General features: G+C 41.4%; 1 protein-coding gene across 1 annotated transcript in view; it reads left to right on the plus strand.

The window, feature by feature from the left end:
- pde11a (phosphodiesterase 11a) overlaps positions 1-27,469 on the plus strand; it is a 428,873-nt gene that overhangs the window by 364,638 nt on the left and 36,766 nt on the right. Inside the window, exons 17-20 of the mRNA XM_051930468.1 lie at positions 375-452; positions 5,856-5,919; positions 9,326-9,400; positions 25,654-25,737. Of these exons, the coding sequence (XP_051786428.1) occupies positions 375-452; positions 5,856-5,919; positions 9,326-9,400; positions 25,654-25,737 (301 nt within the window). The remainder of the gene's footprint in view (positions 1-374; positions 453-5,855; positions 5,920-9,325; positions 9,401-25,653; positions 25,738-27,469) is intronic.

Genomic DNA, 27,469 nt, shown 5'->3' on the forward strand with positions numbered 1-27,469 from the left:
AGAAAGAACAGCACTAACATGCATAAGGCTCACATTTTAATTATGTTTCATTTGTTTTAAATGTATAAATCATTTATCTGTGACCTCCATAGGCCATAAGTCTATCGTTCAATACCAAAATTATTTTTAATTACAGGATAAGCCACAACATACAGTTACTCACTTGACCTTAATTACCATTCAGTCCTTAATACATTAATTAGGGTCAAATTCATATAACAGCAGACCATCAAAATGACAGCTGTGCTCTCAGACTTGTACTCCATTATTAATGGTGTTTCCTGCCCTCATAGCAAGCTCTGGTATGAACTGGACACTAATTTGATGGTATGGATTTTTTTTACATAATCTCTTATTATTCTTACTTTTTCCAGGAAAAGAAATGCATTTTTTGATCTGGTGGAAAAGGGAGAATATAACTGGAATGTTAAAAATCATCGGGAAATGTTTAGGTATGTTTATGTTGCTTTTAAAAACAGGTTTGGATTTATAATTAAGACCCCACGATTTTAGTATATATATCCTTAAAGTGCATTAATTATGTTTATTTCTGTTATTTAGTTGCTTTCATATCTATCTGTCTATATCTGTTATATAGTGCCTTTCCTATCTATCTATCATATAATGCCTTTCATATTTATCTATCTATCTATTATATAGTGCCTTTCCTATCTATCTATCTATCTATCTATCATAAAGTGCCTTTTATATTTATCTATCTATCATATAGTGCATTTTCTTTCTATCATATAATGCCTTTCATATTTATCTATCTATCTATAATATAGTGTCTTTCATGTCTATCTATCTATCTATCATATAGTGCATTTTCTTTCTTTCATATAGTGCCTTTCATATTTATCTATCTATAATATAGTGTCTTTCATGTCTATCTATCTATCTGTCTATCTATCTATTATATAGTGCCTTTCATATTTATCTATCTATTTATAATAGTGTCTTTCATGTCTATCTATCTATTATACAGTGCCTTTCCTATCTATCTATCTATCATATAGTGCCTTTCATATTTATCTATCTATCTATCTATAATATAGTGTCTTTCATGTCTATCTATCTATCTATCATATAGTGCATTTTGTTTCTATCATATAGTGCCTTTCATGTCTATCTATCTATTATATAGTGCCTTTCCTATCTATCTATCTATCATATAGTGCCTTTCATATTTATGTATCTATCATATAGTGCCTTTCCTATCTATCTATCTATAATATAGTGCCTTTCATATTTATCTATCTATTTATAATATAGTGTCTTTCATGTCTATCTATCTATTAGTAGTGTATGTTGTGACCAGTAGGTGGTGTAACGGCGTGTGTTGAAACCTTGCCTTTGGGAAGCACTTCTGGTTTGGGGCAGAAAACTTGAACTTCGCCTACCAATACTCCTCCCTGTGGTCCCCATAAAAACTAACAAGACAGTTCTAATGGACCACAACCATAAGGAATGCTGCCACCCAACCTGTGAAGGAACAACCTGCACATGGGAGGCAGTCACCCATAAGCATGGCCTCCTGACCAGGAAAGAGCCTATTACTTATGCTGTTCAGGATACTACATCCATTTTGTCCATCTGGCATGTTGGCTTCCCTGCTGCACACAAGATTCCCATCCATTGTTGCTGGGATGCCTAACCTGGTGCCCCTTTCTTTTGCATCGTTTATGATGTTGACCTCCCAGCCAGATAAGGGATGCTCATCTGTCCGTTACTGTATATATATGTATATATGTAATATTTTATATATATGTAATATTTTATATATTGTTATATTGTGGCCTGCAGCTAACTTTCTTGGCTTGCTCCAGCTCCCTAGACATGACACAGACAGACACAAGCACAAGTTCTGCAACACACACTGGATTTTACTTTGCTGTGAGAAGCTCTTACCTAAGCCTTTACAAAGCACAATACAGCAAATAGCACACATCAATGCCCTTTTTCTTTTTCTCCCTCTCTCTCTTTCTTCTTCTCTGCCTCCACTCCTCCCAGTAAGCTTTTTCTCCTCCCTCCCGACTCCGACTCCTGGAACTGCGGCAGGGGGCTTCTTTGATGTAACACCATGGTCCGGAAGCATTTCCAGGCGTGGTGGGATCTCAAAAAAAATAGGGCTCCCTAGTCCCTGCAGCACCCCATGGCGACATACACGAGACCTAATAGGGCTGAGTAACAGGACTCCATCTCACATGAAGTCCTGTGGGAATCTGTGGCACTGCAGCAGCCCAGGGGGCCTACCATCTGGCATTCCAGGGGAGATAATGTGCTATGCATGCTCTCTCCCCAAGTCTGTCCAGTATAAAGTTGTCCCGGCCGGGCAAGGGAACCGGTCATCTGCCATTATGTATATTCACATATATATGTATATATATGTATTTATGTATATATATGTATGTATTTATATGTATATATATCTATGTGTGTGTGTATTGTATATGGATATATGTATAAGTATGTATGTATATGTTACTTGTGATGGTAATTACGATGAACATTGCTCTGTAAAGTAAGGACCAATTAACTGAAAAATAGACACAACTTAGAAGTCAGTCATTGTCCAACCTGCTATATCCCAAAACAGGGTCATGCTAAAGCCAATCCCAGCCAGCACAGGGCGCAAGGCAGGAACAAATCCTGCGCTGGGTGCCAGCCCACCGCAGGGCACACACACAGACACCCACACCCACACCCCAAGCACACACTAGGGACAATTTAGGATCACCAATGCACCTAACCTGCATGTCTTTGGACTGTGGAAGGAAATCGGAATACCAGGAGGAAACCCACGCAGACATGGGGAGAACATGCAAACTCCACGCAGGGAGGACCCGGGAAGCGAACCTGGGTCTCCTAACTATGAGGCAGCAGCGCCACTGTGCTGCCCCCAATTTAGAAGTGTAATTACATATTAACTTTTTGACAGATACACAGTATGGGTCTAGTCTTCAGTTTCAGCAATCCAGACTGAAGGCCACTCATCATAAAGCAGTATGTCTTATGAACGAACGTTTACCAGGTGTGTGACCGTCTGTGTTCAGAGGTTGGCAGCAATTCTCTCCAACTCTGAATCTTCCCTGCAAATGCTTTCCTACAGTTTCAGCACACACCATTACTTGCTCGAAGGTTTGTTTTAAGGAGCTGTCACTTAGTTATAAGTCTCTGACCTACTTTGGGCTGTTCTATGTGAGTAAGCGTTCATCGTCGCCTCTGTATGATTAGAGTATATGAAATACAGATTGACACTTTCAATTGTTGCTCTTGTAACCACATAATTAGCAAGTTGCACTTAAATCTGCATTGGCGTTGACAGACTTAAGGCTGTAAAAGAAGGCTCAGCGACTTAAAGGAATGCATTTGTTAGAGTTGTGCTTTCTTGGTTTTGTGACTCAGATGGTCAGACCAGTGTAATGCTGATGCAGATGTGCCAAATGTGTGCCAGCAGCAATTGTAACACAGGTTCTCTGATTTTATTAAAGTGGCCAGATTTATGGAATTACCGTGGCTTTACTGTGACACTTGTGGTGACCTGACGTTTTCAAATCAATCAGTCTCTTAGCTTTATAGTGCCCAGGTATCTATAAGTACTTTTCACACAAACCTAACAATTTATTCAGCATTTAACAAATTCGGTCTTCTTCTTCTTCTTCTTTCGGCTGCTCCCGTTAGGGGTTGCCACAGTGGATCATCTTCTTCCATATCTTTCTGTCCTCTGCATCTTGTTCTGTTACACCCATCACCTGCATGTCCTCTCTCACCACATCCATAAACATTCTCTTAGGTCTTCCTCTTTACTTTTCCCTGGCAGCTCCATCTTTAATATCCTTCTCCCAATATACCCAGCATCTCTCCTCTGCACATGTCCAAACCAACACAATCTCACCTCTCTGACTTTGTCTCCCAACCGTCCAACTTGAGCTCACCCTCTAATGTCCTCATTTCTAATCCTGTCCATCCTCGTCACACTCAATACAGATCTTAACATCTTTAACTCTGCCACCTCTGCTTTCTGGTCAGTGCCACAGTCTCCAACCCGTATAACACAGCTGGTCTCACTACTGTCCTATAGATCTTCCCTGTCACTCTTGCTGATACCCGTCTGTCACAAATCACTCCTGACACTCTTCTACACCCACTCCACCCTGCCTGCACTCTCTTCTTCACCTCTCTTCCACAATCCCCATTACTCTGTACTGTTGATCCCAAGTATTTAAACTCCTCCACCTTCGCCAACTCTACTCGCTCATCCTCACCATTCCACTGACCTCCCTCTCATTCACACACATGTATTCTGTCTTGGTGGTCCTACTGACCTTCATTCCTCTCCTCTGTAGAGCAGATCTCCACCTCTCCAGGGTCTCCTCAACCTGCTCCCTACTCTCACTACAGATCACAATGTCATCAGCAAACATCACAGTCCACGGGGACTCCTGTCTAATCTCGTCTGTCAGCCTGTCCATCACCATTGCAAATAAGAAAGGACTCAGAGCTGATCCCTGATGTAATCCCACCTCCGTCACTCCTACCGCAGACCTCACCACTGTCACACTTCCCTCGTACATATCCTGTACAACTCTCACATACTTCTCTGCCACTCCTGACTTCCTAATACAATACCACAGCTCCTATCTCCTCACCCTGTCATGTGCTTTCTCCAGGTCCACAAAGACGTAATGCAATTCCTTCTGGCCTTCTCTAAACTTCTCCATCAACACCCTCAGAGCAAACATCTCATCTGTGGTGCTCTTTCTTGGCATGAAACCACACTGCTGCTCACTAATCATCACCTCACTTCTTAACTGAGCTTCCACTACTCTTTCCCATAACTTCATGCTGTGGCTCATCAATATTTTCCCCCTGTAGTTACTGCAGTCCTGCACATACCTCTTATTCTTAAATATCGGCACCAGTACACTTCTTCTCCACTCCTCAGGCAACCTCCCACTTTCCAAGATTCCGTTAAACAATCTGGTTAAAAACTCCACTGCCATCTCTCCTAAACACCTCCATGCTTCCATAGGTATGTCATCTGGACCAACGGCTTTTCCATTTTTCATCCTCTTCATCGCTGTTCTTACTTCCTCCTTGCTAATCTGTTGCACTTCCTGGTTCACTATCTCCACATCATCCAACCTCTTCTCTCTCTCATTCTCTTCATTCATCAGCCTCTCAAAGTCCTCTTTCCATCTGCTCAACACACTCTCCTCACTTGTGAGTACGTTTCCATCTTTATCCTTTATCAAAATTCAATAAAAATTGGATTTGCAAGTAGCACGATGCTCCTGTCCTACATTAAAGGCCCTTTCTGGGATTCATGTAGTGGGAGGCCCTCCCTTGTTGCTCTGTCCTCACGAGGGGCTTTAATCAGTCCAAAATCTAGCTGTTGGCTAAACTGATGTGGCCAAGCTGCCTTGACAAGGGACATCAAACTGAAATGGTCAGGTATGAAATTGAATAGATACATAAGAAATACTACAATGCAAGCATGTGGGTAGACTCTTGTAGTTTAGTCTACTAAAATTGCCCCTTTAACTTTTACAGACAAACAGAAGTTATTTCATTTCAATATATACATTCTTAAAGAATTAAAAATCATAGATAGATAGATAGATAGATAGATAGATAGATAGATAGATAGATAGATAGATAGATAGATAGATAGATAGATAGATAGATAGATAGATAGATAGATAGATAGATAGATAGATAGATAGATAGATAGATAGATAGATAGATAGATACTTTATTAATCCCAAGGGGAAATTCGCCGGTATGTGGAACTGGTTTATCGAGTTCTTCATCAGACTATTTAACATTTTACATTTGTGCTTCTGTTGCAGGTCTATGCTGATGACAGCCTGTGATTTAGGAGCAGTCACAAAGCCGTGGGAGATATCAAGGAAGGCAAGTCTCATTTTAACATAGGAGGCCTTTTTGCATTTAATTTCAATAGGTGGGCATCATAACAGCACTGCTGTTTTATTCTGGGAACACAATGAACTGCCTAAGTGTGTGTCCTTTTCAAACCATAACTGCCCTCTTCTGGAAAACCTTTCACATTACACAGGGTATATTGTCTTCACCTCCAACCTGAATGAAGAAAGAGCATCAAAAGAGGACATTGGACTTAATACAAAAAAGATGCTTCTTCAGTCCCTTCCTTTGATTCAGAAGCTCCATTTATAAAACACACTGTACAGTATGTGCCATTAATCGGGATGGGTATATGCAGTATGTCTGTCGAGTAACTAATAATAATAATAATAAATGATGGACCTTTATTTCCAGCGTGTAATCACACCTGTATATTATTTGGAATCACACCTGACTGCAGTAATTTAAAGACCAATGTTCAGCAAAGCTATAAATATGTAAACACTTGCATAATGTAAAATTTCTACATTTCCCTATAAAAAACTAGCAGGTTCTGGCCCTGCTCACTTCACTCGCTAACCTTGGGGCAGCGCTACACGTTAGCCTCTTTCTTCACGGCTCTGCCGCTCGTGTATGGGGAAGCGATTGTAAAATTTAAACAGATTGTTATTTTCATGGGAATTGCTACATATGCATAATAGAACTAACTATTTTACATTACAACGAGTAATTAACCATAGTGAAAATAGTAAAACGTAATAAATTGAAAAATGATGTTTCATGTTGCCTTTTAGGTATCCATAGTGTTATACATTTTCGTTCTGTTTGGTTTTGAAATTAATATGCAAATACTTTTCAAGCTTACACTTTTACTGTAAAACGTCAGTAAAAACAATATTTAAAATAAACTTGTCGTCGATATCACATTGAATTTTGATTCTGTGTTTGGATTTGCATCGTGATAACACAACGTATAACTGCCTGTTATTGAATTTCATTTCTTTCTCTCTAATAAATAAACTGACTTCTTCGAATGTTTGTCCCCGTGTTTTGTTAATTGTCTTTGTAAAAGCTATTGTAACGGGAAACTGTAAATGTTTTAATACGAATGGCATATGCGGTATATCTGCCAAGTAACTAATAATAATAATAATAATAATAAATGAGGGCGGCACGGTGGCGCAGTGGGTAGTGCTGCTGCCTCGCAGTTGGGGGGCTTGGGTTCACTTCCCGGGTCCTCCCTGTGTGGAGTTTGCATGTTCTCCCCGTGTCTGCGTGGGTTTCCTCCGGGCGCTCCGGTTTCCTCCACAGTCCAAAGACATGCAGGTTAGGTGGATTGGTAATTCTAAATTGGCCCTAGTGTGTGCTTGGTGTGTGGGTGTGTTTGTGTGTGTCCTGCGGTGGGTTGGCACCCTGCCCAGGATTGGTTCCCTGCCTTGCTCCCTGTGTTGGCTGGGATTGGCTCCAGCAGACCCCCGTGACCCTGTGTTCGGATTCAGCGGGTTGGAAAATGGATGGATGGATGGATAATAAATGATGGACCTTTATTTCCAGCGTGTGATCACACCTGTATATTATTTGGAATCACACTTGACTGCAGTAATTCAAGAACCATTGTTTAGCAAAGCTATAAATATAGTAACACTCGTATATTTTAAAATTTCTAGATTTCCCTAAACAAAACTAGGAGGCTCTGCCCCCTGCTCACTTCGCTTGCCAACCTACAGGTGGCACTATCTGCTAGCCACTTTGCGGTTCTGCTGCTCGCGTATGGGGAAGCGAATGTACAATTTAAACAAATTGTTATTTTCATGGGAATTGTTACATATGCATAATAGAACTAACTATTTTACATTACAGCGATTAATTAATCATAGTAAAAAAAACTTTAAATTGAAAGTAAATTGTGTTTCATGTTGCGTTCGAGGTATTTGTTGTGTTATATGTTTTCGTTCTGTTTGGATTTGAAATTAACACGCAAATACTTTTCAAACTTACACTTTTATTGTAAAACATCAGTAAAAACAATATTTGGAATAAACTTTTCGTCAATATCACATTGAATTTTGCTTCCATGTTCGGACTTACATCGTGACAACACAACGTATAACTGCCTGTGATTGAATTTCATTTCTTTCTCTCTAATAAATAAACTGACTTTTTTGAATGTTTGTCTCTGTGATTTGTTAGTTGTCATAGCCAAAGCTATTCTAACAGGAAACTGTAAACGTTTTAATACGAATGGCATATCAAGATCTCCTTTGGTGTCTAATGTTATCCCCTGAAGATGTACTACATGACCTTTCTTGTCGCCTATTAAAATTTGACATGTCAGAATTTGTTTGACCAATTTTGAATACAACTAATCTTGTCCTATTGCATAGCCCATCACTCAGACATCAATTACGCAGTAACTTTACGATACATCATTTTTTCTACAGTAATTCGGCCAGTGGAAGACCGGCCGGTGTTAACTCTTGTAGATATTCTACGTGATATTGTAAGTTGATGTTTTCATCTTCCGCACCATCACCACCAACTGTTTCAGTGTAGTCTATTGATACGCATTTAACAAATTTGCCGTGTAACTGATGGACAATTTTTGCGTTAATTCATTTGACTTCATCGTTTCTCAGTGCTAGGACTGCCCATGTACTCATTTCTTCTGTTGATAACCCTTCGGGATGAAATTCTTCCATAAGATTTGGACATAATACGTCTTCTATAATTGGGAACTTAAAGTGAGGAAAATATAAAAATTTATAAGAGCTGAGAGTGCAGGAACTGTGTCTGACAAAAGCATTCACACGAATGAGAGGTGAGAGGACCGCGGGCGTGGGACGTTAACCAAAAATGGTTGAGAGGAGGGCTGGACTTGAAAAAATCTCTTGACAATAGTCTCGTCTCAAGATTTTCTTTTATAATAGAGAGATACATTACTGAATTCTTCTTTTCCACATAATTATCAATTCTAGTTCTGCTACCACTGTCTGCTTCACCAAGGACAAAACTGGACATGGAGAACAGTAGATGTTGATTTAAGACTAAGCTGCTTCTCCAATGGCCAGTTCTGTGACATTCTCACGGATGGGTATCAGCAGGGAGGCATTCATTTATGACCCGTTTAATACTTCAGATGCCATTTACTAGGAAGCGGTGCTCTACCTGATACACATTCCACATCACGGGGGGCGAAAGTAACACACTGACCTGTGTGGACAAGACTCACCTTCATAGGTTATGTGTCTATAGCCCATTACTAAAATGTCCAAAATGCCTGTTATCGTAAGTTTTCTTTAAAGATTATTTGTAATTCACTTTTTAAGTAGTGTTTCACATGTGTGAAGAATGGGTAGCTCAGTTATTAATGTAATGAACATTTTTGTTGAGGTGGTACAAGTAAATTTGAAATCCTTTGTTTCTTCTCCCTCTGCAGGTTGCTGAACTCGTCACCAGTGAGTTCTTCGAACAGGGAGATAGAGAACGGTCTGAGCTGAAGCTGACACCTTCTGTTAGTTCAAATCACTTCTTCTGTGAATATCTTGGTTTCACTGTGCATATCTAAACCCATTGTGGCCATTTCATATTATCATTCATGGCGGTGTTCCCAGTATTTGGTCTGGTTTTGGTTCCATTCCTCTATTACACTGCACAGGTCTTCTCTTGATAATTAATGCATGAGGATCACAGTGGTTGTTAGCCCTTACAGTCCTTGGTTCATAATCTGCCTGGGTCCATCTGTATGGAGATTGCACAATGTCTCTGTGTGAAATGTTCCCATTACTCTGGTTTCCTCAATCAACATACCGTAGATTTGGTTAAATGGTGACTCCAGATTGGTCCTGCATAAATGAATGTAAGTTTGTGTGTTTGAGTGCAATGAAGAGGCTCTCGAGGTTAATTCCCATTTTATATTTGAAGCTTCCTGCAAGAGAGTCCCGCCTTATCAACCCTGGATTGGGATAAGTAGGTTTAGAAAATGAACGGGTGATTCTCCCATTTCAGAGGTGGTAAAATGACCGACCCCTCTCTAAGAGCCTGGCTCATTTCACAGTTGCTGGTGCAGTTTACGTCTTCTTCTTTACTGCCCCTGCACCATAGGGCCTAAGCATGTGCTTTGTGATGGGGTGGCATCACACCCAAGTCTGTTTTCCACCTTCGATCTCCTGCTACTTAGATGAGCACCATGATCCTGAGTTTATTGTGTAAAGGGTGAAGAACGGATTATTTTATCTTAAAAAATGTTCCAGAACCCTGGGTGATTTCCCAGTTGCTGGTGCACCTTCTTGGTGGAGTTTCCATGTTCTCCTTATGTTTCCTTCCAAAGCTCAAAGCAGTGACGTGTGGTGAGGTTCATGGCTAGTGACTCCTTGAGAGTCAGATTTACAAATATATGAACCCAAAGAGTCACTTATTCACTATTCAGATGGCAGTCAGCATGCACCTTGACTACTGGTTATGATTCATATCTCATCAGCATTCTTTACACACACACAGATAGGTAAGGCACATATTTAACTAAGAAAGAACGTCACATTTATAGAGGAGAGAGCGCATTTGCTCCTCACCCTCCATGTGTTCAAAATTTGCTGTTGCAATTCCACAATTCACACTCATTCAATAAAAATGGAAGAATAGAGCGGTGTACAAAAAAAAACTGGATTTCAATTTTGACCTTAATTGAAATAGTTAGTTGTTTTGTTAAACCTTTTACTTCTGATGCTTTAATCAATTTTAACACAGACTCTTCAACAAAAGGATAACAAGAATATTTTATTTAAGGTCAAAATTTAGTTTTTAAATATTGGATTTTTTTTTTTACTTAGTCGGATCCCGTTTTTTTATAAAATTGAAAACTGTTTATGCTCTTATCTTTAATTGTAAATGAAGCCCATGCACTTAACCTTCTCCACGAAAATCTCCATCACTTTCTTGTATCAGTTCGCCTTATTTTCGTTTATTTTTAAAAATCTTAATCTTCCATTTTGGCAGTCAGTCGGAGCAAAAAATAAAAATAAACGGACTTGACTTTCTGATGTCGCTAACTTATTGACGCCTCGGAGTAGAAGAACAGCAGCAACGAGCACCAGTTGGGCTCACATGCGCCCCCTTCAGGCTGACACGGTACTGTCTGCCTCACCTCGTGCCTTTTCACTGCGGTTTTATGTCCAATCAGCGAGACTAAATATGTCACACACATTCATTAAAGATATTAGCCAGACTGTGGAGAGTCAGGGTGTTGAAATGTGCCAATTCAGCGATTTTGACTATAAAAATGATCAAAATGATTGCAATCATACAGAAAGCAAACTTATTAGAACATTAGAACACTCTAGACGAGAACAGGCCATTCAGCCCAACAAAGCTCGCCAGTACTATCCACTTATTTCTTCCAAGAAAACATCAAGTCGAGTTTTGAAAGACCCTAACGTCTTACTGTCTACCACACTACTTGGTAGCTTATTCCAAGTTTCTATCGTTCTTTGTGTAAAGAAAAACTTCCTAATGTTTGTGCGAAATTTACCCTTAACAAGTTTCCAACTGTGTCCCCGTAAAAAATAACAGTCTCGATCCACTGCACTAAATCCCTTCATAATTTTAAAAACTTCAGTCAGGTCTCCTCTTAATCTTCTTTTACTTAAACTGTAAAGGCTCAGCTCTTTTAATCTTTCCTCATAATTCAACCCCTGTAGCCCTGGAATCAGCCTAGTCGCTGATTTATAGCACAGACTTATAGCACAGACCAGCGGACACATTTATTTTATGTTATCATTTTTTTTACTTTTCATGATGACAGGTCTCACCTGCCTCCCCTGACCGCACGTCCCAGGCTCAGAGACATTGGGTCCGATACATTGGCAAACTGAATTCTCCATTTTTAACGAGTGTGTGCCTTGTGATGAAGTGGAGTCGCCTCCTGGTTTGGTTCTTGCCTTGCACCGACTGGTGATGGGATAAGCAACATGACCCTAAATTTGATAGGTTGTTAAGAAAATGTAGGGATTAATTGATTGTTCAAAGGTTTGTAGGGTTCTTATTCCTATGTGTACAGAGTACAGTGAAATTCTTTCTTGCATGTGCTAATCAACACGCAACACTGTCAAGACTCCATGATCTGTGGGTAGAACTACCTCAACTCAAAACTTCTGTATTCTTTAGCTGAAACATCTCGAAACAGTATTGTTGTTATTCTTGTTAGACTGTGGAGAGGGCTACAAGTTTGTGACAAAAATGTAGTTGTTTATAGTGAAAAAGGATGTACAGTAATCCCTCCTCCATCGCGGGGGTTGTGTTCCAGAGCAACCCGCGAAATAAGAAAATCCGCGAAGTAGAAACCATATGTTTATATGGTTATTTTTATATTGTCATGCTTGGGTCACAGATTTGCACAGAAACACAGGAGGTTGTAGAGAGACAGGAACGTTATTCAAACACTGCAAACAAACATTTGTCTCTTTTTCAAAAGTTTAAACTGTGCTCCATGACAAGACAGAGATGACAGTTCTGTCTCACAATTAAAAGAATGCAAACATATCTTCCTCTTCAAAGGAGTGCGTGTCAAGAGCACTGAATGTCAGAGAGATAGAGAAAAGCAAACAAATCAATAGGGCTGTTTGGCTTTTAAGTATGCGAAGCACCGCGGCACAAAGCTGTTGAAGGCAGCAGCTCACACCCCCTCCGTCAGGAGCAGGGAGAGAGAGACAGTTAAAAAAATCAATACATGCCCTTCGAGCTTTTAAGTATGCGAAGCACCGTGCAGCATGTCCTTTCAGGAAGCAGCTGCACAAAAGATAGCAACGTGAAGATAATCTTTCAGCATTTTTAGACGAGCGTCCGTATCGTCTAGGTGTGCGAACAGCCCCCCTGCTCAATCCCCATACGTCAGGATCAGAGAAAGTCAGCGCAAGAGAAAGAGAAAAGTAAGCCGGGTAGCTTCTCAGCCATCTGCCAATAGCGTCCCTTGTATGAAATCAACTGGGCAAACCAACTGAGGAAGCGTGTACCAGAAATTAAAAGACCCATTGTCCGCAGAAATCCGCGAACCAGCAAAAAATCCGCGATATATATTTAAATATGCTTACATATAAAATCCGCGATGGAGTGAAGCCGCGAAAGGCGAAGCGCGATATAGCGAGGGATCACTGTACAGCTGTGGCCAAAAGTTTGGAGAATGACACAAGTGTTGGTTTTCACAAAGTTTGCTGCTTCAGTGTTTGTAGATCTTTTTGTCAGATGTTTCTATGGTAGACTGAAGCAGAATTACAATCATCTCAGAAGTTTTGTTTTATTGACAATTCCATTCAGTTTATGCAAAGAGTCCATATTTGCAGTGTTGTCCCGTCTTTCTTTTTCAAGACCTCTGCAGTTCGCCCTGTCAGGCTGGCAATCAGCTTCTGGGCCAAATCCTGACTGATGGCAGCAGCCCATTCTTGCATAATCAATGCTTGGAGTTTGTCAGAATTGGTGGGTTTTTGCCTCTTGAGGCTTGACCACAAGTTCTCAATGGGATTAAGGTCTGGAGAGTTTCCTGGCCATGGACCCCAAATTTCGATGTTCTGTTCCCCGAGTCACTTAATTCTCACTTTGGCCTTATGGCCCGGTGCTCCATCATGCTGGATTGTTCATTGTTGGTCACCAAACTGTTCTTGGATGGTTGGGAGAAGTTGCTCTTGGAGAATGTTTTGGTCCCATTCTTTATTCATGGCTCAAGATTGGGGCACCACAATGCAGAGCTTGCTCAGGAATGGCAGCTGGCATGTGGGAGTGAGGCAAAGACTTTTGGAGGATGGCCTGGTGGGTGTCAAGAAGGACAGCAAAGAAGCCAAGAAAAACATCAGGGACAGACTGATATTCTGGGATTGGACTGCTTGGGTCAAGTCATTGTCTCTAATGAATCCCCTTTCCGATTGTTTGGGGCATCCAGAAAAAAGAGAAGAAAAGGTGAGTGGCGCTACCATCAGTCCTGTGTCACACCAACAGTAAAGCATCCTGAGACCATTCATGTCACGTTGGGTTGCTTCTCCACCAAGGTAGTGGGCTCACTCACAATTTGGCCTAAGAACACAGCCATGAATAAAGAATGGGACCAAAACATTCTCTGAGAGCAACTTCTCCCAACCATCCAAGAACAGTTTGGTGACCCACAATGCCTTTTCCAGCAAGATGGAGCACCGGGCCATAAGGCGAAAGTGAGAACTAAGTGGTTCTGGGAACAGAACATCGAAATTTGGGGTCCATGGCCAGGAAACTCCCCAGACCTTAATCCCATTGAGAACTTGTGGTCAAAGAATAACCCACAAATTCTGACAAACTCCAAGCATTGATTATGTCAAGAATGGGCTGCCATCACTCAGGATTTGGCCCAGAAGTTGATTGACAGCCTGCCAGGGCAAATTACAGAAGTCTTGAAAAAGAAAGAAGGGCCAACACTGCAAATATGGACTCTGTGCATAAACTTAATGGAATTGTCAATAAAAGCCTTTGAAACTTCTGAACTGCTTGTAGTTCTACTTCAGTCTACCATTGAAACATCTGACAAAAAGATCTAAAAACACTGAAGCAGTAAACTTTGTGAAAACCGACACTTGGGTCATTCCCCAAACTTTTGGCCTCAACTGTATTAATTCAAAACAGGACTTACATGTAAGGGCTTTTTGTATTCCTAAAATACTCCAATGTTGCCTGTTGAGACATCCAATGTCCAAACTCCTCTTCAGCAGCGGCCATCTACTGTATGGAGGAGCTGTAATGGTGTCCCTACATTGGTGTGATTTTGCTGATACAGAAAAGAAAATGGTTATGCTTCTGGGGTTTTATAATTTCTTTGAGCTTTATAAATGTACTAGCAAAATACCTGTGCTTTGCAGCGGAGAAGTAGTGTGTTAAAGAAGTTATGAAAAAGAAAAGGAAACATTTTAAAAATAACGTAACATGATTGTCAATGTAATTGTCATAGGCTTATTTTAGTATTGAGAGTGAATTTGATGATTGTAAAGAGTTTAATTTATGATTGTAAATGTTGTGTATGAGGAATGCACATTTTTAGGCAGGGAGCCAACCGTGTGGTAGATGCGCGGACAGCGGCCGTGCGGAAAAAGGAAAGGGGACCGGGGATGGCCCTTGTGTGTCTCTGCCGTGAAATAAATCCTCTGTTAATGGAAATATGGAATGAAACGGCCAAAAGGAGAGGTCAATTCCGAAAGTTCCATACGGCATAATGGTGAGAACCGCCAAAATAAAGATGTTACTTTCGAAAGTTCATTATGGGGCACGGCGTGAAATGAAACACACTTAGCATTTGTAAGTACAGTGTAAAGGATGAGCATGGGAAATTTGGGCTTCCTACGTATATTGGAAGAGAGAGAGAGAGAGAGAGAGAGAGAGAGAGAGAGAGAGAGAGAGATAGATAGATAGATAGATAGATAGATAGATACTTTATTAATCCCAAGGGGAAATTCACATACTCCAACAGCAGCATACTGATAAAGACAATATTAAATTAAAGAGTGATAACAATGCAGGTATAACAGACAATAACTTTGTATAATGTTAACGTTTACCCCCCCCGGGTGGAATTGAAGAGTCGCATAGTGTGGCGGAGGAACGATCTCCTCAGTCTGTCAGTGGAGCAGGACGGTGACAGCAGTCTGTCGCTGAAGCTGCTCCTCTGTCTGGAGATGATCCTGTTTAGTGGATGCAGTGGATTCTCCATGATTGAGAGGAGTCTGCTCAGCGCACGTCGCTCTGCCACAAATGTCAAACTGTCCAGCTCTGTGCCTACAATACAGCCTGCCTTCCTCACCAGTTTGTCCAGGCGTGAGGCGTCCCTCTTCTTTATGCTGCTTCCCCAGCACACCACTGTGTAGAAGAGGGCGCTCGCCATAACCGTCTGATAGAACATCTGCAGCATCTTATTGCAGATGTTGAAGGACGCCAGCCTTCTAAGGAAGTATAGTCGGTTCTCTCCTTTCTTACACAGAACATCAGTATTGGCAGTCCAGTCCAGTTTATCATCCAGCTGCACTCCCTGATATTTATAGGTCTGTACCCTCTGCACACAGTCACCTCTGATGATCACGGGGTCCAGGAGGGGCCTGGGCCTCCTAAAATCCACCACCAGCTCCTTGGTTTTGCTGGTGTTCAGGTGTAGGTGGTTTGAGTCGCACCATTTAACAAAGTCCTTGATTAGGTTCCTATACTCCTCCTCCTGCCCACTCCTGATGCAGCCCACGATAGCAGTGTCATCAGTGAACTTTTGCATGTGGCAGGACTCCGAGTTGTAGTGGAAGTCCAATGTATATAGGCTGAACAGGACCGGAGAAAGTACAGTCCCCTGTGGCGCTCCTGTGCTGCTGACCACAATGTCAGACCTGCAGCTCCCGAGATGCACATACTGAGGTCTGTCTGTAAGATAGTCCACGATCCATGCCACCATGTATGAATCTACTCCCATCTCTGCCAGCTTGTCCCTAAGGAGCAGAGGTTGGATTGTGCTGAAGGTGCTAGAGAAGTCCAGAAACATAATTCTTACAGCACCACTGCCTCTGTCCAAGTGGGAGAGGGATCGGTGTAGCATGTAGATGATGGCATCCTCTGCTGCCACCTTCTCCTGGTATGCGAACTGCAGAGGGTCGAGGGCATGGCAGACCTGTGGCCTCAGGTGGTAAAGCAGCAGCCGCTCCATGGTCTTCATCACATCACTTCATCTTCATCTATATATACAGTTTAGGGCACAGGTGTCGAACTCTGGTCCTCGAGGGCTGCAGTAGCTGCATGCTTTCATTCTAACCTTCTTCTTCATTAGTGAGCCGTTTTTACTGCTAATTAACTTCTTTTGCTTTAGTTTTAATTAACTTGTCTCAGGTCCCTTAATTGTCTCTTTTTCCTTAATTAATAGCCAAACATTAATGAGACATCAAACAAGCTACCATATGACCAGCTCACCTGCGCCCATCACACAATATCTGACAATAAATAAAGGTGAAGGTCTCAGTAAGGTTGATCTCTCAGGTCACCAAAACATTTTGAAAATGTTCTTAGAAAAAAAACAGAACAATAAACAGATTTGGAAATGTCTTCTGTGGCAGAATGAGAGCAGCAACAAGCCATTGAATTAAATAACGGGCTTAATTAACAGCAAGAATCAGCTTCTCATTAAGAGACTGTATGGAGTGAAATTGGTTGGAGTTTGAAATCCCAGTTTAGCTGTTGGCTCGTTTCACGTCTCATTTCTGTTTGGCTGCCATTTAATGAAGAAAGGAATCAATTCACAGGACTGACTCCTTAAAAACAGGGCTATTGAAATGAAGGGAAAAGGAGTTAATTAGCAGTGAAAACTGGTCACTGATTAGGAAAAGGGTTAGAATGAAAACCTGTAGCCACTGCGGCCCTCCAGGCTCGGAGTTCGACACCCCTGGTTTAGGGGGTACACCCGTTTCCCCCCCCCTTGGGTGTTGCAATAGGACATGAAACATACCTAAGTTTTGTAAGTACACTGCGAGGAATGAGCACTTGATATTTCAGCTTCCCGCCTATATGGAAAAATGGAGAATTAGTGAAAGAGTCAGTGAGGGCTTTGCCTTTTATATGTAGAGATTTCTGAGCTCACATGTTTTTCTGCGGTTTAAAATTACAGAGAGTCCCTTGCATCTTTGGTTTCCTGTTTCCATTTTGTTTTAGAGTTGCTAATTTATTTTTCATGATATTTTGATTTACAGTAACCCCTCGCTATATCGCGCTTCGCCTTTCGCGGCTTCACTCCATCGCGGATTTTATATGTAAGCATATTTAAATATATATCGCGGATTTTTTGCTGGTTCGCGGATTTCTGTGGACAATGGGTCTTTTAATTTCTGGTACATGCTTCCTCAGTTGGTTTGCCCAGTTGATTTCATACAAGGGACGCTATTGGCAGATGGCTGAGAAGCTATCCGGCTTACTTTCTCTCTCTCTTGCGCTGACTTTCTCTGATCCTGACGTAGGAGGATTGAGCAGGGGGGCTGTTCACATACCTAGACGATACGGACGTTCGTCTAAAAATGCTGAAAGATTATCTTCACGTTGCTACCTTCTGTGCAGCTGCTTCGTGAAGCGACATGGTGCACGGTGCTTCGCATACTTAAAAGCTCGAAGGGCACGTATTGATTTTTGCTTGTTTGTTTTTCTCTGTCTCTCTCTCTCTTTGTCTGCTCCTGATGGAGGGGGTGTGAGCTGCCGCCTTCAACAGCTTTGTGCCGCGGTGCTTCGCATACTTAAAAGCCAAACAGCCCTATTGATTTGATTGCTTTTCTCTCTCTCTCTGACATGCTCTGTTCCTGATGCGCACTCCTTTGAAGAGGAAGATATGTTTGCATTCTTTTAATTGTGAGACGGAACTGTCATCTCTGTCTTGTCATGGAGCACAGTTTAAACTTTTGAAAAAGAGACAAATGTTTGTTTGCAGTGTTTGAATAACGTTCCTGTCTCTCTACAACCTCCTGTGTTTCTGCGCAAATCTGTGACCCAAGCATGACAATATAAAAATAACCATATAAACATATGGTTTCTACTTCGCAGATTTTCTTATTTCGCGGGTGGCTCTGGAACGCAACCCCCGCGATGGAGGAGGGATTACTGTATAACATAATGCCATTTTGTTTTGTTTTTTTGTGGGCAGTGCCATTTTGGTAAACCATTGCCATGATGCAATGTCCTGCTGCTTAGAGTGTGGCCTGGAACTGGCGTCAAGTGACGCCATCGGTGAGACCCCATATAAACAAATAACTCCGTCTCCACATTTGTGGTCACTCTCTGAAGTAGCAAGCAGACTTTGGTTCATGTTCTGGTTCTGTAGAAGGATAGGCTTGATTGATTGGTTTTGGCATATGGCTCATCTCTCGACCCGTTTTTCATTGTCCTTATGGTCTGACACTTTTCCACCTCCTGGCACTGCAGAAATAAAAAGAATCACAAAACAGTCTTTACTTGAATTTAATTAGCAAATTTCATGAGATAAGAGAGCAAAACTCTCCTTAACCATCCTATTAAATGTTACCAAGTGGGTCTCAATGTCCAAGGAAGGCACAGGTAAAAGATGGTATTAGGCTAAACGTCACTTTATTAATTAGCACAAATGTAGCAACAGTTGCACCCAATCATTAAAAAATGAAGAATAATGCTCAATGCTATTTTTTAAGTCAAAGTTAATTCTTCACAAAAATGGCATGTATATATACATTTGCCACGTTGTAACACGCTGACACGAGACGATCACTACCGCTAATCTGTCCTAGGTGACGGGAGATGATAAAAGGATAGGCCAATATCACACCCTAATAAATTTCCCGTATACCCCTTATTCTACACGGTTCAGTCCCCTAATGCCGATGCATTTATAGCCCACAAAAAACTAATAGTCAATCTCTATCATCACATAAAAGCAGCGTTTCTCAACCTTTAAGTAAAATTTATTCCTATATATTTTTTGCTGTCGATACACCACTACAAGTTTAAAATTTCCCTACGAATAGCGAAATTACGCCACATATGGCAACATTTAGGGGGGTGCGCCCCACAGTTTGAGAACCGCTGAAAAGAATATCTATCCATCCCTCCATTATCCAACACGGGGGTCTGCTGGAGCCAATTGAAAAGAATATATTACATAAAATAAAAAAAGAATACAATACCTTACATATGCACCCCCTATCCCAACCCTAAATAACCTGTATATGTGGTGCTACAAATATATACATATATATATACAATAACACTATTCCTTCCCCCAGTTCCCCTTCCAGAGATTGTAAATAGGTCCACAGTTGTCCACAGTTCTGCCCCCCTGATGCCGTCAGGCGAAACCAGGAGTTCTGTCAATTGCGGACTCCTAGTCCAATCAGATCTTCGCCATTAAAGACATTCAGTCAGACTTGCGCCATGATACAATACAGAAAGTCCTTTGATACAGCTCACCCGAGTCCATAGGAAAATTGCGGAACGTTCATTTTCCCGATCAAAAGAATCACTTCCACAATTTTGACAGGACTGTAGGAGCTCCTGGTCTTCGTTACATGGCCCGTGCAGTAACTGATCTGTTTTTCTGCTCCGGTTTTCTTTTTCTCTATCCTCTTCTTCTTCTTCTCCTCTCTTTAAAACGGCGCGCTTTATGCAAATCACTCCCCGAAAGAAAAAAATGAAACCGGAAGTTCCGCCTCTGGAGCACCGCTGTCGATCTCCGGAGGTAAAAATGATCCCCACAGCACCCGATCGACAGTAGAAAACATGTTATATTTATGTGGCAGCGCTACAATGTGACACTATGTTCTAAAGCAAAGCATTGTCTATAAATTTTAAAAAAGTATTTTGCCTGCACTGGTGCTTTGTAATGATGGCAATGGGGCAACGCAGCACTGCTGGAAAATAAAATCCTAAAAACGCAGTGGCGTAGCTAGGGGCGGGCGGAGGGGGCGATACATTTTTGGGGGTGGCATTATTGTCCAAAAGGCTTAGAACAAAATATCACTCATGAATGAATTCTCTGATTTTCATCCACAAAAGCTTCATAAATCATTTTCAGACGGTCCTTCTGTGACGGCATCAGACACAGCAGTTGAAATTTATGAGGCAATAATAACAAAAATAAACAGAAACATTAGATAGATAGATAGATAGATAGATAGATAGATAGATAGATAGATAGATAGATAGATAGATAGATAGATAGATAGATAGATAGATAGATAGATAGATAGATAGATAGATACTTTATTAATCCCAAGGGGAAATTCACAAATTCATTACACGGAAAATAATTTCTAGGAAGATAAAAAACTAATTCACAATGTATAATTTCGTTTCGTTAACAATCCGAATGCATTCTTGCTCACTTGTACACCAAACCGGTTCAGATTTTCGCAGCGTAATTATTTTAAACTAATAATCAGAACACAGCTTATCAGTGCGTCTATACTATATTCTTGTCTAGTTGATGCTTATAAATAATTATAAGTGAAAAGAATATTGCTGTTTCTATATATATAAATAAATCTATGCAAAATGTATCTTAATTTTTCTCTATACGTCATTTTAATTTTCCATTTAAATAGGTTAACATATTCAGATACGTTGGAGGGTGGCAAATTGAAGCCCCGCCCCGCCCCGTAACTCGAGCTACGCCACCGTAAAAACGTACTGAATATATCCACTTTGAAGCGACAGCAACAACATTTATTTCTATAGCACATTTTCATACAAAAGATGTAGCTCAAAGTGCTTCGTATGATGAAGGAAGAGAAAAAAAGAAAAAAAAAAAAAACTATACAGTAAAAATACAATTAGACAACACTAATTAACACAGAATAAAAGTAAGGTCTGATGGCCAGGAGGACAGAAAAAAACAAAAAAAAAAACCCTAGACGGCTGGAGAAATAAAAAACAAAATCTGCGACAAAAGTTTCACTATGGACAAATACGCCTTCTATGTTTCTGACACGTTTCTGACGACAAAAAGAAATTGGAAATAATAATTTTCTCGCATATTCCTGGTGCTATTTTTCTGGAGTTAAGGATGTGTTTTCCATTTGCTTGTGTCATAGCAGCGAGTTCATATAAATACAGAATTAAATCAACACAACACCAAACACGTGGTAGAAAGTCGTACTGTAATTTTTGTCTTTTGAGAGGACTAGGGGGCTTCGCCCACCCCCGGGTTTGGTTAACCGGATATACAATTTAAAGAGACTGTTATTTTGGGAATTGTTACACATGGATTATTTTTACTTTTACTTTAAAACTTTAGTAAAAACAATATTTGGAATTAACTTTTCTTCAAAATCGCATTGAATTATGATTCCGTGTTTGGACTTTCATCATGACAACGTGACGTATAACTGCCTGTGAGTGAATATCGTTTCTTTATCTCTAATAAATAAAACGACTTTTTCGGATGTTTGTTCATGCTCTTTCTTCTTCGCTTTGTCGTTGACGTATTATCTAGAATGTTTAAAATTATTGTCCTGATAAAATGTATAAGAGCTGAGAGCGCAGGAAGTGTGTCTGACAAAAGCATTCACACGACTGTGTTTAGATGATTGTGATCTTGTTTGAAAATAGTTGTAAGTATTGCGTGACTTGAAAGAATCTCATGTTAAAAGTCTCCATCTCCCGGGACTTCATACTGCACCAGCGTTTTTGGAATCTTTTAATTCTCGCTGGCAACACGGGTTAGACGATCTACAAGTCTCCAATTTAAAGTTTAAATCTGAACAATATACAGTGAACCCTCGTTTATCACGGTTAATCCGTTCCAGACTCTACCGCGATAAATCAATTTTCGTGAAGTAGGACTCTTTATTTATAAATTGAACATTTTCGCAGTTAGAGTATAGAAAACCTGTTTATGACCTTCTAAATATGTTTTTTAACATTATTAGAGCCCTCTAGACATGAAATTACACCCTTTAGTCACCATTACACTCGTATTACCAAATATATTAGACAAAATAAGAGAAAAAGACATATTAGACATTACAAATATCATATTATTATTATTATTATTGTACTGTACATTTAATTACGCACACACACAGTTCTTACACACAACCACTAACCTATGAAGGCACGACCTCAGTAGGAGAGTCATCAGGTGTTGCAGTATCTTCAGCAGGTGCGTCGTTGTCTTCTTCCGCTGAAGGAGTACTAGGAGTAGGCAGTGGGTGTCCGGGTGCGCGGCTGAAGAACATCTTGATAGGCAGTTGCTGGCGCTGTCTTTTCATATGCGTGAGGAGGCTTTTGTAGGGTATTGCCATCTTTTATCATATCCAAGAGTTTCACCTTCTCCTGGATGGTACGCATCTTCCTCCGGCGCTTAGTTTCATTGTCAGAAGGCTTAGAAAAAGCAGCACGTTTAGGAGCCATCGTGTGGCTTAGATAAAATTTCTCAGAAAGCGCATGCGTAGTGACGTAAGCGTGTATGAGAAAAAATCGCGATAGAGTGAAGCCGCGAAAGTCGAAGTATGATATAGCGAGGGATCACTAGATAGATAGATAGATAGATAGATAGATAGATAGATAGATAGATAGATAGATAGATAGATAGATAGATAGATAGATAGATAGATAGATAGATAGATAGATAGATAGATAGATACTTTATTAATCCCAATGGGAAATTCACATTCTCCAGCAGCAGCATACTGATACAATAAATAATATTAAATTAAAGAATGATAATAATGCAGGTGAAAAAACAGACAATAACTTTGTATAATGTTGAATGTTAACGTTTACCCCCCCGGGTGGAATTGAAGAGTCGCATAGTTTGGGGGAGGAACGATCTCCTGAGTCTGTCAGTGGATTCGATCTATATTTATATATTATATATATAATAATATAATAATTATATATAACATTATAATAATAATATAATATATATATTATATATATATTATTTATATATTTATATAGTATTCAATCTCTTTTCGCTGTTTCACCGAGTAATAATATGCGTTTGTTTGCGCTAATGCGATCTTTACTATCATTTTTTGAGACTTTCAAATTTTCGTACTTCCATTACCTCTAACCTGCTCTGCATGTTGTGGCGTATGACCCAGACACAGACAGGCAGACACGTTTAAATTACCCCACACACGTTTATTTTGGGTTTCCATCTTCACTCACAGACCCCAATACACCCACAGTCCTTGGCCAACACAATGCCTTTGTCTTTTTCTTCAGACTGCCTCCTTCTTCCTCCTTCTTCCTCCTCCTGAGACCTTGTCCTCTCTTCCACCCGACTCAAATCATCATGCGAAGGGAGGCGGCCCCTTTAAATAAGCACTCAGATGTGCTCCAGGTGCGTCCCCAGCAATCTCCTACTGACACACCCTTGTGTGGCGGAAGTGTCGGCTGTATCCCCAGAAGCACTCCGGGTGTCCCTGTACCTCTTCCCCCCAGCACTTCCTGGTGTTGCGGAAGTGCTGAGGTCCAGGGTCCTCCAGGTATTGGGGTCCCCCTGGCGGGGACCACAGGCCCCTACAAGGTCGAGCTTCCCAGCTCTGTACCCATGGCCCCCAGGGCGGTCGCCCCCTTGAGGTCTGGAGGAGGCACAAACCCTCCTCCGGTCTTCTCAGGTGTCCCGGCTGGGTACCACCCCCATCCGGGTACCACAAGGTGTACCGCGCCAACATTTTTGAATTCTCTATGACGTTCTACTTTGTCATCTACTCTATGTCCTCTCTTTCCAGCCCCTGGGCCTGGTTAAATCTCTTTCTTGCAGGACGTATAAGTGTCTCTCCGAGAAAATCACGTCTCATCTCCTTCCAAGATTTTTTTTGTATAATAGAGAGAAACCACACCCTGGAGTTTGAAAGGCTTATTGTGGAGGGTGTGGCGGGTGACCGGGTCCTAAACCCGGCCGGGATGCCCCATCTACTTATGTTCCGGGGGAGCAGCCATGGGCTCCTCAGTACCTCCCCCAGGACACTTGATGGCAGCCTCCCTGGCTGACGACGTTCCATGGGAGATGGAGTTCTCCACAACCCTGTGGAGATCTGGGGTGGCTGCCAGGGGGTGCTGAATGGATCCTGGAGCCAGCCTGGACAACTCTACAGCCCTGCCCGGAAGTGCAATCAGGAACAGGTGATCAAGCACCTGGAGCACTTCCGGGTGGACTATAAAAAGGACAGGTAACCACTACTCAGGGTCAGAATCGGGAGGAAGAGGATGAGGTTGCCTGGGAGGAGTGGTAGTGCCGCCAAAGGAAGGATTGTGTTGTGTGGAGTTAAGTGCTTTTGGGAGTGTGTATTGCCCGTGGGGTTCACGGGGAAGACGTGCCCCACAAGTGAAGAAAAATAAAAGTCCTTTGTGTTTTACACATGCCTCAGTGTGAGTCTGTGTCGGGTTGGGCGCAATACAGCGTCCATATCACAAGGGACTAGCACTGAGGTAGCACACGCAGCTGGTGTACTTTTAAAATGGCTGACTCTCATAATATTGTTGTTATTTTGTTTGAAAATGGCATATCTACACTTGTAATCTCAAGACATTGATCATTGTTGGCATGGAGCTGGACAGTTTAACATCTGTGGCAGAGCGAAGGGCGCTCAGCAGGCTCCTACCAATTATGGAGAATCCACTGCATCCACTTAATAGTATCATCTCCAGACAGAAGAGCAGCTTCAGCGACAGCTTCTGCTCCACTGACAGATTGAGGAGATCGTTTCTCCCCCAAACTATGCGACTCTTTAATTCCACCCAGAGGGGTAAATGTTAACATTCAACATTATACATAGTTATTGTCTGTTTTTCTGTTTTTCACCTGCATTGTTATCATTCTTTAATTTAATATTATTTATTGTATCAGTATGCTGCTGCTGAAGAATGTGAATTTCCCATTGGGATTAATAAAGTATCTATCTATCTATCTATCTATCTATCTATCTATCTATCTATCTATCTATCTATCTATCTATCTATCTATCTATCTATCTATCTATCTATCTATCTAATCTGTCCCAGTGGTGTGTCTCTCTGGTAGTGGTGATGGGCATTAGAACCATGTAATGCTACTTCTTGGTGCCACAGATGTGGGTAAGTTTAGGTGCCTCAGATCCTTTGTTAAAAGAAGTTCAGTGCACAGAGAGATGAATAGAATGATGGACTTGGGCAGATGGAATCAGACTGAGTGATCTGTCACTACTGACCTCCGCAGTCCTAGTATTTCAAAGTGTGTGTTTTTATGTATGGTATGGTTGTGTATTAAAGTGTGAAATTGGTTTTGTGTTTCAGGCCATTTTTGATCGCAATAGAAAAGATGAACTGCCCACACTGCAACTAGAATGGATTGACAGCATTTGCACTCCACTGTACAAGGTAAGCCTCATTGCCATTCCTGTTTCTTAAATGTTTATTTCATAAAGTTTGTGGATGTACAGTGCATCCGGAAAGTATTCACAGCGCGTCACTTTTTCCACATTTTGTTCTGTTACAGCCTTATTCCAAAATGGATTAAATTCATTTTTTTTCCTCAGAATTCTACACACAACATCCCATAATGACAACGTGAAAAAAGTTTACTTGAGATTTTTGCAAATTTATTAAAAATTAAAGAATTGAGACACCACATGTACATAAGTATTCACATCCTTTGCCATGAAGCTCAAAATTGAGCTCAGGTGCATCCTGTTTCCCCTGATCATCCTTGAGATGTTTCTGCAGCTTCATTGGAGTCCACCTGTGGTAAATTCAGTTGACTGGACATGATTTGGAAAGGCACACACCTGTCTATAGAAGGTCCCACAGTTGACAGTTCATGTCAGAGCACAAACCAAGCATGAAGTCAAAGGAATTGTCTGTAGACCTCCGAGACAGGATTGTCTTGAGGCACAAATCTGGGGAAGGTTACAGAAACATTTCTGCTGCTTTGAAGGTCCCAATGAGCACAGTGGCCTCCATCATCCGTAAGTGGAAGAAGTTCGAAACCACCAGGACTCTTCCTAGAGCTGGCTGGCCATCTAAACTGAGCGATCAGGGGAGAAGGGCCTTAGTCAGGGAGGTGACCAAGAACCTGATGGTCACTCTGTCAGAGCTCCAGAGGTCCTCTGTGGAGAGAGGAGAACCTTCCAGAAGGACAACCATCTCTGCAGCAATCCACCAATCAGGCCTGTATGGTACAGTGGCCAGACGGAAGCCACTTCTTAGTAAAAGGCTTATGGCAGCCCGCCTGGAGTTTGCCAAAAGGCACCTGAAGGACTCTCAGACCATGAGAAAGAAAATTCTCTGGTCTGATGAGACAAAGATTGAACTCTTTGGTGTGAATGACAGGTGTCACGTTTGGATGAAACCAGGCACCGCTCATCACCAGGCCAATACCATCCCTACAGTGAAGCATGGTGGTGGCAGCATCATGCTGTGGGGATGTTTTTCAGCAGCAGGGACTGGGAGACTAGTCAGGATAAAGAGAAAGATGACTGCAGCAATGTACAGAGACATCCTGGATGAAAACCTGTTCCAGAGCGCTCTTGACCTCAGACTGGGGCGACAGTTCATCTTTCAGCAGGACAACGACCCTAAGCACACAGCCAAGATATCAAAGGAGTGGCTTCAGGACAACTCTCTGAATGTCCTTGAGTGGCCCAGCCAGAGCCCAGACTTGAATCCGATTGAACATCTCTGGAGAGATCTTAAAATGGCTGTGCACCGACGCTTCCCATCCAACCTGATGGAGCTTGAGAGGTGCTGCAAAGAGGAATGGGTGAAACTGGCGAAATAGGTGTGCCAAGCTTGTGGCATCATATTCAACAAGACTTGAGGCTGGAATTGCTGCCAAAGGTGCATCGACAAAGTATTGAGCAAAGGCTGTGAATACTTATGGACATGGGATTTCTCAGTTTTTTTATTTTTAATAAATTTCCAAAAACCTCAAATAAACTTTTTTCACGTTGTCATTATGGGGTGTTGTGTGTAGAATTCTGAGGAAAAAAATTAACTTAACCCATTTTGGAATAAGGCTGTAACATAACAAAATGTGGAAAAAGTGATGCGCTGTGAATACTTTCCGGATGCACTGTATTGTCCAAAAAGGCTGAACTGCTGCTCATGTTGT

Source organism: Erpetoichthys calabaricus, chromosome 8 (genome assembly GCF_900747795.2).
Source record: "Erpetoichthys calabaricus chromosome 8, fErpCal1.3, whole genome shotgun sequence".
Lineage (NCBI taxonomy): Eukaryota > Metazoa > Chordata > Cladistia > Polypteriformes > Polypteridae > Erpetoichthys > Erpetoichthys calabaricus.